This window comes from Galeopterus variegatus, unplaced genomic scaffold (assembly GCF_000696425.1).
Source record: "Galeopterus variegatus unplaced genomic scaffold, G_variegatus-3.0.2 Scaffold2031, whole genome shotgun sequence".
NCBI classification, from domain to species: Eukaryota; Metazoa; Chordata; class Mammalia; order Dermoptera; family Cynocephalidae; genus Galeopterus; species Galeopterus variegatus.
In genome coordinates, this window is record NW_007728142.1 from 31,653 (window position 1) to 49,612 (window position 17,960).

Here is a 17,960-nt window from a genome sequence, read left to right on the forward strand (position 1 = left end):
ATGTAAGTCATTTTACAGGTGTGTGAGTAAATCAGTAGGATAAATTGTTGCAGGTAGAATTACTGGGTCAAAGAGTGTGTACATTTGTGACTTTAGCACCACCAATTTGCCTACCTAGAGGTGGAACCATTACACTTCCTCCAGTACCATAGTGGAATGCCTGTTCTCCAGCACTGATCGACAGAGTTTATTTTCAACCTTTTTGATCTTTAACAATTTGATAGATGGGCAACTGCATTTCATTGTATTAGTTTCTGTTGCTGCCTCACAAGTTACCCAACACTTAGCAGCTTAAAGCAGCACACATTTATTATCTCACGATTGCTGTGGGTCAAAAATCCAGGTGCAGTTTATCTGGGGTTTCTGCTTCAGGGTCTCTCCTGAGGCTGTGGTCATCTTCTAGCTCATTCTCATGGTTCAGTTTCTGGCGGGTTGTTGGACTGAGGACCTCAGTTACTGCTTTGCCCCGAGGTCAGCCTTAGTTCTTCCCAAGTGGGCATCTCCAGTGTGGTGCCTGCTTCACCAAAGTGTGCAGTCTGAACAGGAAACAGTCACAGAAGTGACATCTGTTCAGCTTTGCTTCTCTTGGCTAGAAGCAGGTCACTGGGCTCAGCCCATACTCCAGGGGAAGCGGATACATGAGTGCATCAGTACCAAGAGGCAGGGATCAATGGGGGCCACCACTGAGAGCTGCTTCCCACAATGTTCATTGTGGTGCAGTTGCATTTCTTATGGGCAAAGTATCTTTTGAAATTTGTTTGTATTCTTTGCTCAGAATTTCTATGGAGTGGTAGTCTTTTTTCTCATTGTTGCTTAAGGGCTCTTTATATATTAGGGATATTGGTCCTTTAATTGTGATATGGATTATAAATATGTTTCTTATTTTTTCCATTTATCTTTTGACTTTTCTTTTGGTGGTTTTTGCTGTGCATGCATGCATTTTTTTTTAAAATGTAGTCAAATTCATAATTTTTCTTTTAAGGCTCTGAACTTGTGTTCTCCTTAGAAACAGAAGCTGCCTCTTCTACAAGTCCCCACCCTGCAAGGGCCTGCACAGGGCACACATGTTAGAGATTAAGGAGTGTACAACATAAGGGAAACCCCCCTGCCACCATCTCTGCATATGTGTCTCAGAGCTGGCCATCAGGCATGGTGCTGGTCTGTAGGGAGTGTGTTGGGCTGGTTAATGTTCAGTTAGTTGCAAACACTTAAATGGGAGCTTTCTTCAGAAGTCCATATATTCAGCTCCTCTTTAAAAGTCAGAAGATTTTGCAATCCTTGGTCCATGCATCAGTTTTCTATTGCTGCATAACAATTTACCACAAACTTAGCAGCTTGAAACAGCAGATAGCTCACAGTTCTGTCAGTCAGAAGTGCAGGCACAGTGTAGGTGGGTCTGTGCTTAGTTTCTCCAAGGCCGAAATCCAGGCACTGGCCTGGCAGAGTCCTCTTCTTGAGACTCTGAGGGAAAAATCCACTTTTAAGCTCATTCTTATTGTCAGAATTTGCCTCCTTATGTCTATGTTCCTTGTGGTTGTAGGACTGAGGTTCCCATTTCCTTGCTGGTTGTCAGGTGGGGGCTGCTCTTAGTTTCTCGAGACCACTCCTATTTATTGCCACATGGTCTTTTCATCTTCAAAGCCAGCAGTGGAGAAACCTCCCTTTCACGGAACACTCTCTCCTCCATCTCTGACTTCAGGAAGCATCTCCTCCCTACTAAGGGCTCACCTGGCAAGACCGGGCTCACACAAGTTAATCTCCTTTTCTTAAACTCCAGCAGAATTACTCACTGGAATTCAGGGACCAGGCAGGAATGCCAAAAGTCTCCAGGAGATGAGAAAGGGAGGTGCAGTGGTCAGGAATCCTGGGCCACATGGGGGTGGGGTGGGATGAGCATTTTGTACACATGCTGTGAAGAACAGGGAGTGTCTTGAAGCAGGGGTCATGGCCTTACAAAATCACAGCAGCCCAGCAAGCCTAGGAGGGCAAGCGGGCTGCCTACAGGGAAGTTATGTGAGGCCAGAGAGATTGTAGGGAATGTGGGAGCGGATAAGGCCAACCTGTTTGATTGTCTCCTCTTCACCCCATTGGTGAGGGAGGGATTCCGGATCCCCTGGGGTTATGGGGATGGTGAACACGACACCAGCACTGGACAGGTGAGATGACAGCTGCTTATTGACCCACATGCTCACAGCCTGGGGAAGAGGGCACTGGATGCCCCGCGGGCTGCACAGGAGCTTGCCCTTGGGAGCAGCACAAACCAGCAGGACTGTGGGAGGCAGGCCCTGTAGTGATGGGAGGGTGGCAGCCCCTGGCTCCTGGAGGACGTGATTGGTGCATTTGAACAGTCCCATGGCTGGCAGGGATTGCAGCCTGCCCTTCAGGGATGAGGAACAGTGTCCGCCCTGTGAGCAGGAGGGTTTTTTGGCTGGGGACCTTATCCATGGGGCAGAGTCAGGAGGGGAACTTGCAGTTTGGCTCTTCACCAGACGTCCAGGCAGCAGCAGTACCATCATTTCAGCCTCACACCACTCAACCCAGGAAATGCTGCCTGGGTTTTTCCCCTCTTTGTTTCTATAATTCTGTTGACGTATTTGTTCATTCATGCATTCAGGCAACATGTACCTTGTATGCCCAGATCCGGGCACTGTGCTTGGAGCTGGGGTGCATGTGACAGACAGGCACTGCCCTAGCAGTGCTCCTGGTTGAGTGATGCATCAGTGCGAGACCACGGTGAGGTCTGTGAGGAACACAAAGCTAGGCGACCTGCTGAGGCCTGCCTGAGGAGCAGGAGGAGCTGAGCAGCCAGCCGAGGTGCAGAGGCAGGCCATGGGCACTGTCCTGCATTTCCACCTGTTGCATTCTCAGGAGGAGGAGCACACTCAAGGAAGTGGGAGTAGACATTCCTGCGGTTAGGCTGATGTGGCACCTGCTTTCAGAGAGGTTCAGAAAGAGTTCCTGGGGATCTTTGGGGATAGAGTTGTCAGGCTGGGGCTGGGAAACTGGGAGGCCTCAGAGATGAGGAGGCATCTCAGCTGGCCTGCAAAAGGGGTGGGGGACACAGGTACAGCCCACGTGGGGGTCTCTAGGAAGTGCTTCTGTGGCGTGCGGTCCATGACCAGATTGTGAAGGTCCTCGAATGGCTCTTTTTCAGGAATGAGCTGACAGCCATGAGGATATCTGAGTACGCAGCTTCCTTAGAGTACACAAACGTAAGGGTTGCCGATGTGAGGAGCATGCAGCGGTTTGGGCAGGGGGATGGGTTAGAGGTGATGAGGGTCATGGTGAAGGTAGTGTCCATGGGCTGGAGCAGAGGGAAGAGAAGTGGGAAAGATCTGGGGATAGGCAGGGTGGATGTGGGGTTGCGTTTCTGGCAGAACCACTCATCGAGGCAGGAAGCTGGTGGAGGCAGGTTTGGAAGAAATGGTCATAAAAGACTGGATGAGTTTGAGGTCCTTGTCCTAGATATGTGTCTGAGGGCTCAGAGGAGAGGTCTGGGCTGGAAAGAGATTTGGGAGTTTTTGGTATATCTGAAATAAGCAAAATCAGGTGGGGATGAGGTTCCCCAGTGTCCCAGTCATCTACTGCTATGTGACAAAGCACACCAGAAAGTTGTGGCAGTCGGTGCAGGGCTCGGTGAGCATGGCTGTGTGCAGCATCTGCGGGTGGCATGCTGGCTGCTGGCCCCATCCAGGGGCTTACTCGCCCGGCCAGCAAGTTGCTGCTGGCTGACTGGGACCTCAGCTGAGGCCATTTGTCAGATCGCTGCGTGTGGCATCTCAGTGTGAGTGCTTGGTCTTCCTTGCAGCGTGGTAGCTGGGCTCCAAGCAGGAGCACCAGAGAGGTAGGAAGGGGAAGCTGTCAGTTTCTTAAGATCCAGGCCCAGAAACCGGCTGGCACAGCATCTCTTCCACTGTGTCCTGCTGGTCAAGCCATTGCTGAGTAGAGGACAGGGACAGAAGCTGTGGCTGTCAGTGCAGAGGGTACCATGGCAGTTCAGGGCCTGGCCCTCTGAGGGCTCAGAAGTGTCTGCCAAATGAGAAAGTGAAGGCATGAGCAAAGGCACAGTGACAGGAGCACCAGGGGCTTAAGGGAGCAGTTGCTGGGGAAGTTTGGCTGGAGTTCGTCGGGAGGTCAGCAGGATCTAGACTGGCGAGGGCTGTGGACCCCAGGCTAAGGGGTTTGGACTTGAGTGTGGGGTAGACTATCTGATGCCCGAGAGGGCGATGGTTTAGGAATCGGAAGTGAGCCCTAGACCAGGCAGGTGCCCCTGGAGTCAGTAGGTGTGAGTCTGACCCTCAGCTTTGGGCTTCTGCTGGCTGTGGCCTCTGTCCCTGCTCTGGTCTGCCCTTGGGCCTGAACATTCTGTTCCTGGCACCTGTGGAATGCACAGGGGACATGCCCAGCAACAGAATCCTGGGAGTCAAAGGAGGCTCCCCAGCCCCTTCTGCCCTGAATCAGGGGGTGGTCAGCGGGACTGGGTCTGACCTTTGAAGCAGAAGAAAGTGAGGTCACTTTGGAAGCATGTTTAAAAGTTTTCCAGGCCTTCAAGACAGAACAGGGCTACGTTTCTTCCATGAACACAGCCTTTTCCTATGGCCATGAGCCCCTTCTTCTTGGGGACCCGCAGACTGCTTGACCTTGAGGAATAAATCTCCTTGGGCCTGTAGAGCTGGCGTGAGGAAGGTCCTTCGTGTGGAGATCTCTCCAGGCCCTTCTCTGCCAAGTAGAGCGGCCCAGGGCACACGTGCAGAGAGAGGCGCAGGCCTCCGCGTGAGTGCTTCCCAAGGCCAGGACCCACGTGAGCTCTGTCTCCTGTCCCGCCTGAGCCAGTGTGGGCTGGGCTGCTGGACACCGTCAAGGTCAGGGCCGAGGGACGGTAAGCCTCCGTGCAGGCTAGCAGAGGGAGGTCCCAGCTGACAGGCAGCTGCTGTCTGCGGAGAACCTGACCTGTGGGGAGTGGACAGAGGAGCTGGCAAAGGCTCTGAGTCACACTGGCCTTTGTTCCTCCCTTGTTTGCTCTGGCCCTTGGCTGAGGGGACACTGGGGAGCCCTCCACAGGCACAGGGCACCTGGCAACTGGGAAGCCTCCATTTGTGTGGACTCGTTCAGAAAATCATCCTGGTGTGGACGAGGAGGAGAGAGGACAGGAGGCACCCAGCTCGGACCTCTTACTGCTGCGAATGTGCTGGACGGCTGATGATGGCGGTCACCCAGCTGAATCTGGAGTTTCGCTTTCATGGCAAGAAGCTGCGAGGCTTCAGCTGTGAGATCACCCGATCCCCCAATGGGGTCTTCCCTGAGACTTCCCTCAGCATTGCGTGTCAGGTTGTGCTGCCTGTTCTGCTCTCCGGCCTGGGCATGATGGCGACTGGCCTGGTGATGAACACCGTCCAAGTGCGTGAGGGCGGCCAAGAGGGGGTGGTGATGGTGGGGGTGGGGGTAGGAACCAGATAGGGCAGGCTGAGGATGTGGGACCTCCAGTGTGGGGCAGCATCCCTGAGCTCGACCTCCTGCCCAGGAGTCCTGGTGTAGGGAAGCTGGCAGAAGATGCACTGGGTACCTCAGTGTCTGAGATCCACAGAGAGGTGAAGATTCTACCACCCTCCACAAGTTACCTTGTGTGAGTTTCATTGGCCCAGAGAGCTCAAACCACTTCTTCACTGGATGCAGGCTCGGTAGGTGGGGTTTGCCTCTCACCAGTGGAGGGGACTCTTTAGTCACTCTCTGCCTCAGTTTCCCCATCTGTAAAACAGGGTTAATGAAAGCAGCCACCCCACAGAGTTGTGAGGACCAGATGACTGGGTGCGTGTGTGTTGTGTCTCCCCTGGGTGACAGTTATTGCTGGCTCCAGGCAGAGCTGTGATGGGCCCACCCCGCCAGGATCCCTGTGCAGCTCCTTGGTGGAAGGACGAGGCTCAGAGCCTGGGGCAGGTGCTGGCGAGCAAGAGGTGTGGCGGCCTCCATCTGGTAGAGGTGTTTGCTGAGAGGTGTTCACTCCTCTTTGTTTATACCCTGGGCTTGGTTCAAGTAACGTGTTTGAATGATTGAGGGGTTTTTGCTCTGTCTACTTAAATGCTTATTATAGATTTAGTGTGTTATTTTGGAGAAACTAGAAAATATGCATAAGTGACAGGAAGGGTGTCCATAATTTCTATCAACATTTCTCTGTGCATCTATGAAAACTATTTCCTTTTCACTTTTTTTCTTTTTCTTTTTTTTGTGGCTGGCTGGTATGGAGGTCTGAACCCTTGACCTTGGTGTTATGACATTGTGCTTTAACTAACCATGCTAACTGACCAGCCCCTTAAATAAATTTTTTAACCCACGACAACATCTAGATAGCATTTCATGTTCTTAAGTGGACATGGCATCTCCTTCCTAAAGGCCACCCAGCATCTCCCTGTGCGCCTGTCTCCAAGTTGGAGAGGGGGGTCATTTCCTGCCAGGCCACCTGGCCTCTGAGTGCTGGCTCCTGGTGCCTCCAGGTGGCCTCTGCTTGCACACCTCAGTGGACGGGATACTCAACCCCTCTTGGAGCTGGGGTGGCCGGCTGCATACCGACCAGCTCACCATCAGGAAGCTCGTGGCAACCTGGATACACATCACTTCTCCCTGGTAGCTTCACCTCTGGAGTTGCTCTGAGGGCTTGTCACCCCTTCCCTAAGGCCACCGGGTCCTGAGTCTTCCCTTTTTGACCTCTTCCACGGTTGCCTTGTGTGGAGCACAACCCTGAGCCCCTCTGTCCTGTCAATTGTCCCTACTTGGTCTGCAGTCCTTTACAACTGGGACCTCGCTCAAGGTAGAGCACAGGAAGACATCCCTCCTCTCAGCACGCCTGAGCATGGCACGAGGTGTGCATGGAAGGTAATGCAGGCCTTGGAAGGGAGCAGGTCGGGAGAAAGGGGAACCAAGCATGCAGCCTGCAGGAGAGTCAGTACTGAGAGGTCAGGAGGAGGCAGAGGAGCCACAGTGGAGGCCAGAGGGAGAGAGTGCAGAGCTGTGCCTGGCAGAGCAGTTGCCTCAGACACACTGCAGGGAGGACTGTGCCACCCACAGAGAGGGTGGCGGGGGCTGCTACCTGGAAGCACGGTGTCATGCGTGATGGTCAGCCGGTCACAGTGTGGAGGGAGCCCCACCCGTGCTCTGGAGGCTGCAGGGCTGAGAGGACAGCTGCACTGAGGACAGGGAGGCACTGCCCCCTCACCCAAGAAGTGGTTTTCCCCTGGAATCTGAGCTGAGGGCAGGCTCAGAACTCCATCAGGGCTGGGACTGGAATATGAATTTCATAGCTTCATAGATAGGGTAAAGGGGGAAATTGAGGAGAGAGGGAGCTGTAAACAATGGATCATCTTTCTTTGATCTGAGAGCATGAAGGTGCCTTAAAGGCCTCTGGCCCAATGACTTTACCCCCGTGCCTGGAAAGACGTGGCCAGGCTGCTCGCAGGGACTGTCCTGGGTCCCCAAGAGGCCATGTGGATTTGTATACCTTTGCACACTTGTCTGAGGGGACAGAGAAAGACCCCAGGCTGCCTGTCTCCTCACTGACACAGCAGGGAATTGTTTTTAGGTCTAGAATTCCAAAACCAGGAGGAGTCTCTAGGGTAGGGGTCACAGATATCTATAGGGGCCAGGCAGACCAAATAAATCAGTACGGTCGGATGGGATACTAAAAGCTGACTTAGGGGAACATCTAATTACATGTTAAACGATAAAATTTATTCTTGGAGGTGAAAATGATTCTTTTGTCTTTCAGTTTTTTTGAAATGTGCATCCCTTTCATTCTTTTATTTATTTATATATTTATTTATTTGCTTGCTAGAGGCATAGAGTCTCTATCAGATAGATTTTTCTGTTTTGAAAAATCCAGAGCCCAACAAGGTGCTCAGTGTTGACTTACTGTCAGCCTCAGTGCCTGGCAGCCGAGGGGGGCAGAGCCTGTGGTGCCCTGTGGTTTGCAGGCCCAGTGAAAGCAGTGTCACTCCTGAGCCCCAGACGGTCTCGCCAGGTGTTACCAGGTTTCCCAATTTATGAGAAATCCCCCATACTTTGACTGCAGGCTGGACACAGCAGTTGGCCTCTGACCTGGCCCAGTCCCCCGTTTTCCCATCCACTCAGGGCCAGAGAAAGAGGGGCTTGCTTGTGATGCTGGTGCAACTCCACTAAATGGTATTAAGAAGATTTCATAGCTTCATCATGATTTTGTGTTTAGTTGAAAGTCGTTTAAGAAAGTACTTAGTCTTACTTATTCATTTTATAAGAAATTATGGGAGTTTCTCTCAAGAAATTTCCAGAAATATGCCAATGTGTGTTTCACCACCTATTCTTTTCCTATCAGCACTGGCCCGTGTTCATGGAGGTCAGAGAGCTTTTGACACTGGTGCCGCCCCTGGTGGGCCTGAAGGGGAACCTGGAGATGACGCTGGCGTCTCGGCTCTCCACAGCTGTAAGTTGACGCCTGCTTCTAGGGCCCCCTGGGATGGACGTGCTCCCCACTCTGGTCTCCTCAGAGGCTCATGGATGGGGGCTTGGGTTCTCTGAAGACAGAGTTGTCAGGTTTTGTTGTCTCATAGTGCTGTCCCTGGTCACCCTCCCAGCCTGCCATCCCATTTTTCCATGGCTAGATTGGCCAAGCCAAGCCCTGTGTGCACCTCACTTCTCCCTCAGCCTGCCTGTCCCTTGGTCTTGAATGTCCCTGGCCCTTGAGTCTGCTGCTACCCTGCTCACCCCACAGCACATGCATCCTGAGCCTGGCCCCTTCACAGTCCGAATGTGCGAAGCCCTACAAGCTGTGCGGTCCCAATGGTGAATTTTGTAGAGAGACAGGAAGGGTTTTAATCACCCAAGTTAACAGTCCCTGTTAGCGGTTTCTGTTCTCCCCAATGATGCCCTGAATACCCCATCACTGGAGGTGTCTTCCTCTAACCAGCACGGTTCCTAGCTTTGCCACCTCTTCCCACTCCTTCCCAGCTGGCCCAGGAGACTGAAATCCTTTTCCTTCTGATACACGGAATGGCCGCTTCCTTTCTCTGTTGTCCATTTAACATCCCATTTGTGAAAAGGACTGTGGCAAGGGGAGGTATGGTGTGTTCAAGGAACTGAGAAGAGCAACGTGGCAGATGTGCAGAGGGTGGGGGTGGGGTGGGGTGCTGGACGGAGAGAGAGGTGGGATGAGTGGCTGGACTGTGTCACCCAAACATATCCAGGTCCTAATCTCTGGGATGTATGGATGTCACTGTGTATGGAAAAGGGTCTTTGCAGGGGTGATTGAATTAAGAACCTGGAAAAGGGAGAGCTCCTGGATTTTCCAGATGGGCCCAGTGTAATTATAGGGGTCCTTATAAAGGGGAGGCAGAAGTATGTTGCAGACAGTAGAAGGCCACGTGACAGAAGCAGAGTCCAGAGAGAACATAATGTGCACCTTGCTTAGATGGAGGGAGGGCTATGAGCCAAGAAATGCAGCTCTCTATGCGAAACAGCAAGGAAACAGCTTCTCTTCTAGAGCTTCCAGACGGAGCATGGTTCTGCCAACACTTTGATTTTGACCCCATAAGTCTCATTTCAGACTCCTGACCTCTAGAACCATAAAAGAATAGAATTCTGTTGTTTTAAGCCACTAAATGTGTTATAGTATAAGTGTATTAGTCCATGTCTGTTGCTTATAACATAAACACCTGAAACTGAGTGATTCATAAAATGAAATTGATTGCTTACAGTTTTGGAGGCTGGGAAATCCAAAGTCCAGGGAACACATCTGGTGAGGGTCTTGGTGGTGGTGACAGTGACCCAGGGGTCTCACATGGCAGAAATGGTGGAGCAGAGAGAGACTGATGTGTTCTCTTTTTAAAGCCCTCAGAACCACACCCTGACCACCATTATTAATCCATTCACTATGGCATGGTCCTACAATCTAATCATCTCTTCAAGGCCCCACCTTTCAGTAATCATAACAGGATTTCCCACCCTCTCAACACTGTCACAGTGGGGGCCAAGTTTCCAATACCTGGAACTTTGGGGGACACAACTTAAGCTTCAGTGAGTTTGGGGGGACATTCAATCCACAGCAAGCAGCCAGAGGAAACTAACATGTGGGGCCAGATCATGTAAAGCCTTGTAGGACATTGAAATGTTTTAAGCTGCTGATAAAGTGGACAAACGTACACACAAACGCATGCACACACATACATATGCACACATGAAGGCATGATTATTTTGGTCAGTGTTTAGGAGGGAAAAATTATCGATAGTAATCTCTGCCATGAGGGCATTTCAGGTGTTATGTTTTTATTTCATAATGCTTAACTGTATTTTAAAAACTTCTGTACAATGATCATATCTTAGTGTTTTGATTCTTTTAAAATACATAAACCATGGGAGGAAAAAAGAACTATTAGTATAATTCATTACTCTGCCAAATTCATTCGTAATTCATTGTCTGCCAAAGGAGGACAGCCACATTATCACAGGAGAACCTTCAAAGGCATTCGTTACCCATTCTCTATTTTTTAAAATCACTGTATTAAGGTATAAATTAATACAATAAAAACTCACAAGTTTTAAGTGTACAAGTCAGTGACTTTTGACAAATATATGCTACTGTGTAACTACAATACCAGTCGAGATATAGGGTATTTCCATCCCCTGGAAAGCTCCTGTGTCTTCTGCAGGCCAGTCTGTCCACCCCTCCACCACAGCCTCCTCTGATCCAGCTTCAGTCTCTGTAGATTAGTTTTGCCTTCAACACCCGTTCATGATTAAAAAGAAAATATACTTAGTGTAACTTTGAAATAGAAGAATATTCGTATTGTTCTGGATGTTCTAGCTAATGTGATAAGCTAGGAAAAGAAAGTAGCCTTAAGTATTAGAAAGGAGGAGAGAAACTTATTTATAATGATATGCTTGTCTTCTTGAAAAGTCTCAGCAAATCAACTAGGAAACTGTTAAACTAATAAACACTCAGGAAAGTGGCCCAATTTCAAAATATCTAGATAAAATAAGATATACACATTCACATATATAAATATTTATCTATATACTTTTGTACACACTGGAAATAATCATTTACAAAATATAATTGAAAAAGAGATTTCCTCCAAACTATTAACCTATTTCAAAATATCCTCAGAATAAGCCTCAAAAAGAAATGTGCAGGACCTATACAAATAAAACTATAAAACTTTATAAAGGGAAATACAAATTTGGAGAGAGATGAAGTTCCTGAATGGGAAAAGTGAATGTTGTAAAATTATCAATTCTTTTTTTTTGTTTGTAAAATTAATGCAATTGCTATCAATATGCTAAAGAGATTTTGGTGAACACTTGACAATATTATTTTAAAATTTGTCTGGAGGAACAAATGAGTGAGAATAACCAAGAAAATATTGGTAAGAAAAAGGGAAAGCATACTAATGCTGAAATTTTATTTCTAGATTTTAAAATGTAATATAGTTATAGTAATTAAAATATTCTGCAAGCAGTGTCAATGAAACAACATCCAGAAATAAACTCAGATATATGTAGATATTTACTGTATAGTAATACTGGCATTTTACATCAGTGAAGAAAAGATAAGTTACTAATAAATGGTGCTGAGATAATTGGTTAATTCTTTAATTTTTCTTTATTTGGTGTTATACATCAATATATATTTTGAATACATTGTATAATGTAAAGCATGATATCAAAAACACACCCATATTTTTAGAATCTTGTCATAGGAAAGTGCTTTTTGAGTAGCAGAACAAATAGAAAATCCACAAAAGAAAAATATCTCAATTAAATTGGAAGCTGTCATAATTTGTCTATTAGTTTTCTAGGGCTGCCATAACAAAGAGCCACACACTGAGTGGCTTACACAACAGAAGTTTATGGTCTCACAGTTCTGGAGCTGGAAGTCTGAGATCACAGTGTCAGCAGGACTGGTTCCTTCTGAGGACTGAGGGAGAATCTGTCCCAGGCCTCTCCTGGCTTCTGGTGGTTTGCTGGCAATCTTTGGTGTTCCTTGGTTTGTAGAAGCATCACCCAACTTGGTCTTCATCTTCATATAGTTTCTCTCTGTGTGCATGTCTGTTCACCCCCTTTTTTAATAACGATATCAATATTGGATTAGGAGTCTACCTTACTCCAGTATGACCTCATCTAACTACTTATGTTTGCAAAACCCTATTTCCCTATAACCCTATTTCCAAATAAGATCACATACTGAGATATTGGGGTTTAGGGCTTCATTATCTTTATGGGGACACAATTCTACCCATTACAATTTTCTTACATTTAAAAGAGGAATGACCAGTAAGGGAAAAATTTATCATATATAAAGTTAACAGAGAGTTTATATCTTTAAGTGTCTAAGTAGCTTTTATGTATCATGACAAAGAGAACCCCCCAAAATAAAATTGAACAGAGAATATGAATGATAGTTCACAAGTAAATGAGAATGTAGATCAATGTAGAACCGTTTCCAGTCATGCCAGTCATCGGGGGGTGCTCATGAGCCAGTGCTGTTTTATTGCACAGCAGGTTGGCACAGATGAATGTGAACGTGAGCGTCCACTGCTGGCAATGGTGTGGGACATAATTTTCAAGCACTAATGGTGAAAAATGTAATTTTACAGTCTTTCAGTAGGGCAGTTTGAATAACCTGAAATACAAGGATACTTCAAATATCTTTTATTCCTTTTTCCATGAACTTTTTGAAGTACCCTCATATGCATAAACCCTTTACTCCTGAAATTCTGTTTCAGGTAGTTTATCCTAAAGAAAACAGATGTGACCAGAGATTCAAGTACAGGATGTTCTTCTGTGATTTTTCCCTACTTTTTATTATGAAGCAATTATAGATTTACAGGAAGTTGCACAGATAGCACAGAGAGGTCCCATGTACTCTTCACCCAGTCTCCCCCAATGGTTACATCTTTTTTTTTTTTTTTTTTCTTTTTTTTTTCTTTTTTCGTGTCCAGCAACGGATTGCAACCCTCAGTGTTGCGCCCGCACCGGACCGGGACCGGCAACGGGATCGCAACCCTCGGTGCTGCCCCCACACCTCGCTCAGCCAGTGAGCGGGAACCGGTCTGTATGTGGGATCCGAACCCTCGGTGGGAGCGCCACCGCGCTTCCCAAGCAGCGCACTGTAGCAGTGCGCCACCGGGCCGGCCCCAATGGTTACATCTTACATAATTATATGACAGTATTGAAACCAGGAAATTGACATTGGCGCAATGCTTGTGTCTAATTCTGTGTCATTTTGTTATGTGTAGACTTGTGAAATCATCATGGCAATCAATATACAGTGCTGTTTCTTCACCATAGATTCCCTGAGGCTACCCCCTTACAGTCACAGCCACCCACCCCTCCCCCACCATCCCTAACCCCTGGCAACCACTGACTTGTTCTCCATCTTTAAAATTCTGTCATTTTGAGAATGTTACCTAAATTAAATCTTGTAGTGTGTGACCTTTTGAGCTTGGCATATTTTCACTCACCATAATGCCCTTGAGGTCTGTCTGAATCCATTTGGGCTGCCATAACAGAGTGCCATAGACTGGGTATCTTATAAAGAGCAGAAATTAGTTTCCTTACAGTTCTGGAAGCTGGAAGTCCGAGATCAGGGTGCCCACATGGTCGGATTCTGGCGAGGGCCCTCTGCAGGGTTGAGCATGCTTGTCTTCTCCCCCTATGTTCACATGGCAGAGAGTGAGTTATTCTCTGGCTGCTGCTTCTAAGACCACTAATCCCATTCTTCAGCACTCCATCCTCATGACCTGATTACCTCCCAAGGGCCTCACCTCTGAACACCATCACCCTGGGATTCAATTTCCACATACGAATTTCAGGGGGACACACACATTTAGTCCATCACAGGGTTTGATGTGTATATCAATAGTTCATTTTTTTTATTGCTGAGTAGTATTCCATGGTATGGATGTACCACCGTCTGTTTAACCATTCACCTGCTAGAGGACGTTTTAGTTGTTTCTAGTTTTTTGCTATTACAGATAACGTTGTCAGGAACATTTGTGTATAGGTTTTCATGAGACATAAATTTTCATTTTTGGGGGACAAATGCCTATGAATGAGATTGCTGGATGGTATGGTGTTTGTTCAGTTGTTAAAGACAGTCCCAGAAAATTTTGTAAATTCTCTTCAATGATGTAAAGATGTCCATTCTTTCACCATTTTCCACAGTATTTGGTATCATCACCATTTTTAATTTTAGCTGTTTTATTAAGTGTGTAGTGATATCTGATCTTGGTGTTAAGCTGCATTTCCCTGAGGACTAATGATGTTGAACATCTTTGCATGTGCTTATTGGCCTGTCACATTTTATCTTCAGTGAAGTGTCCATTTATGTGTTTTCTTATTTCAAATTGTTTTTTTTATTCTTGAGTTTTGAGAGTCCTTTGTCAGAGATCGGGTTTGAAAAAATTTTCTTCCAGTTTGTAGCTTGTAGCCTCACTCCCTTAACAGGGTCTTTTTAAAAATAATTTAATTGTGGTGAAATGTCCAACACTTAAAATTTACCACTGTAACCACTTGTATGGGTACAGTTCAGTGTCATTAAGTATATCCACATTGTTGCGCAACTATCACCACCATCCATCCAAAGAACTTTTCATCTTGCAAAACTCACTTTGAATGTGACTGCTGTAGTGCCTGATATAAGTTGAATCATACAGTGTTTGTCCATTTGTGACTGGCTTATTTCAGTTAATGTAATGTATTCAAGCTTCATCCATGCTGTAGTATGTCAGAATTTCCTTCCTTTTTAAGACTTAATCATATTCCATTGTATGAATAAGCACATTTTGTTTTATGCATCTATCAACAGACACTTGAGTTGCTTCCATCTCTTGGCTACTATAGATAATGCTGCTATGAACATGTGTATATAACTATCTCTTTCAGGTAGGTATATCTCTTTTAGGTATATACTCGAAAGTGGGATTGATGGATTATATGGTAATTCTATGTTCAATTTTTGAGGAACTGCAACACTGTTTTCCATAGTGGCTGCATCATTTTATATTCACATCAACAGTACACAAGGGTTCCAGTGTCTCCATATATCTTCACTAGCACTTGTTATTTTCTGCTTTTTGTTTGTTTGTTTGTTTGTTTGTTTTAATATAGTAGCCATCATAATGGATATGTTAGGTAGTATGTCATTGTGGGTTTTGTTAGCATTTTTCTTTTTTTTTTTTTTTTTTCCTTTTTTGTCTTTTTTCGTGCCCGGCAACGGATCGCAACCCTCAGTGTCGCACCCATACCGGACCAGGACCAGCCACGGGATCGCAACCCTCGGTGCCGCTCCCGCCCCTCGCTCAGCCAGCGAGCAGCCGGTCTGCATGCGGAATCCGAACCCTCGGCGGGAGTGCCACCGCACTTCCCAAGCGGCGCACTACAGCAGTGCGCCACCGGGCCGGCCCCTGTTAGCATTTTTCTAACAATTACTGGTGTTGAGCATCTTTTCATGTGTTTATTGGCCATTTGTGTATATCTTCTTTGGAAAAATGCCTATTCAGGTCCTTTGCCCATTTTTCAATGGGGATTTTTATTGTTGCTGAGTTGTAGGAGTTCCTTATGTATTCTGGGTACTAATCTCTTATCAGATATATGATTTGCAATATTTTCTCCCATTCTATAGGTCAACTTTTCACTCTGTTGATTGTGTTCCTCGATGCACGGAAGTTTAAAATTTTCATGCAGTTCAGTTTATCTACTTATACTTTTGTTGCCTGTGCTTTTGGTGTCATCCAAGAAATCATTGCCAAATACAGTGTCATGAAGCTTTTCCCTTATGTTTTCTTCTATGAATTTTGTAATTTTAGCTCTTATGTTTAGATCTCTGATCCATTTTGAGTTTATTTTTGTATATGGTGTCAGGTCAGTTTAACAACTTCATTCTTTGGCATGTGGATATCTAGTTTTCCTAATACTGTTTTTTGAAAAGATTGTCATTACTTCATTGAATGCTTATGATACCTTTGTTGCAAGTCATTTCACCATGTATGTGAGGGTTTATTTTTGGGCTGTCTGTTCTATTCCATTGGTCTGAATGCCTGTTTTTATGCCATCACCACACTCTTTTGATTACTGCAGCTTTGTAATAAGTTTTGAAATCATGAAGTGTGAGACCTCCAACTTCGTTCTTCTTTTTTTGAGATTATTTTGGCTAGTGTGGGTCCCTTCAGATTCCATATGAATTTTAGAATGAATTTTTCTATTTCAGCAAAAAACAGCATTGGGATTTTGATAGAAATTATATTAAATTTGTAGATTGCTCTGGGTAGTACTGACATCTTAACAACATTAAGTCTTCTAATTCATGATGGTATGTCTTTCCATTTATTTGTGTCTTTAATTTCGTCAGCAGAATTTTGTAGTTTTTAGTGTACAAGCCTTTTGCTTCCTTGGTTAAGTTAATTTCTAAGTACTGTATTCTTTTTGATGCTATTATAAATGGAATTGTTTTCTTCATTCCTTTTTGAATTGTTTGTTGTTAATGTATAGAAACACATCTGATTTTTGTGTTGATTTTATATCCTGCAACTTTACTGAATTCATTTCTTCTAACAGTTTGTGTTTGTGTATGTAATATTTAGAGTTTTCAACATATGTCATCTGTAAACAGAGATAATTGTACTTCCTCCTTTCCAATTTCAATGCCTTTTATTTCTTTTTCTTGCCTAATTGCTCTGGAAAGCACTTGCAGTACTGTGTTGAACAGAAGTGGTGAAAGCAGGCATCCTTGTCCTGTTCCTGGTCTTAGAAGAAATGTCATGGGCTTTTCACATATGGCCTTTGTTATGTTGAAGTAGTTTTTTTCTATTACTAGCTTGTTGTATGTTTTTATCATGAAAGGGTGTTGAATTTTGTCAAATGATTTTTCTGCAGTAATTGAGATGACTGTGTGTTTTGTTTTTTATTCATTCTGTTAAGGCGATGTATTGATTGATTTTTGTATTTTGAATCATCCTTGCATTCCAGGAACAAATACAACTTGATCATGTTGTATAATCCTTTTAATATGTTGTTTTATTGTTTGTGTATTTTTGAAGATTTTTGCATTGATATTAATCAGAGATATTGGTCCTTAGTTTTGTTTTCTTATATTGTCTTTGTGTGGCTTTGGTATCAGGGCAATGCTGCCCTCATAGAATCAATTTGGAAGTGTTCTTTCCTCTTCATTTTTTTAGGAGAATTTGTAGATGATTGGTGTTAATTCTTTAAATGTTTGGTAGAAATCAGCAGTGAAGCCATCTGGTCCTTCTATTACTGTTTTCTTTTCTGGTAGGTTTTTGATTACTGACTCAGTTTTCTTCCTAGTTATCGGTGTGTTCTGATTCTCTCTCTCGCTCTTTTTTTTTTCCCATGATTTATTTCTGGTTGATTGTGTGTTTCTAGGAATTTATCCATTTTAATTAGGTTATCTAATTTGTTGGCAACAATTTTTTGTAGTACTCATATTTCTTTTTATTTCTGTAGAATTGGTAGTAATATCCCCATTTTTATTTTTATTTTTATTTTTTTTCCTTTTTGTCTTTTTTCGTGACTGGCAACGGATCGCAACCCTCAGTGTCGCGCCCGTACTGGACCGGGACCGGCAACGGGATCGCAACCCTCGGTGTTGCGCCCGCACCTCGCTCAGCCAGTGAGCGGCCGGTCTGTATGTGGGATCCGAACCCTAGGCGGGAGCGCCGCTGCGCTCCCAAGCGGCGCACTGTAGCAGTGCGCCACCGGGCCGGCCCCCCCATTTTTATTTTTGATTATAGTTTTTCGAGTCTTCTCTTTTTTTCTTAGTCAATCTAGCTATAGGTTTGTGAATTTTGTTGATCTTTTGAAGAACCAACTCTTGGTTTCACTGACTACATCATTTTTCTGTTCTTTATTTTATTTATCTCTGCTCTAATCTTTATTATTTTCTTCTTTCTGCTAGCTTTAGGTTTAATTTGTGGTTCATT

At 45.4% G+C, this 17,960-nt stretch overlaps 1 protein-coding gene across 3 annotated transcripts in view; it reads left to right on the top strand.

Moving 5' to 3' along the window:
* SLC41A3 (solute carrier family 41, member 3) overlaps positions 1-17,960 on the top strand; it is a 63,145-nt gene that overhangs the window by 13,303 nt on the left and 31,882 nt on the right. For 2 of the 3 annotated variants that reach the window (XM_008580124.1, XM_008580125.1), the window contains exon 3: positions 8,339-8,446. In XM_008580124.1, the coding sequence (XP_008578346.1) occupies positions 8,339-8,446 (108 nt within the window). Of the gene's footprint in view, positions 1-4,985; positions 5,398-8,338; positions 8,447-17,960 lie in introns of those variants that run through there. The other variant, XM_008580126.1, reaches the window with a different exon arrangement.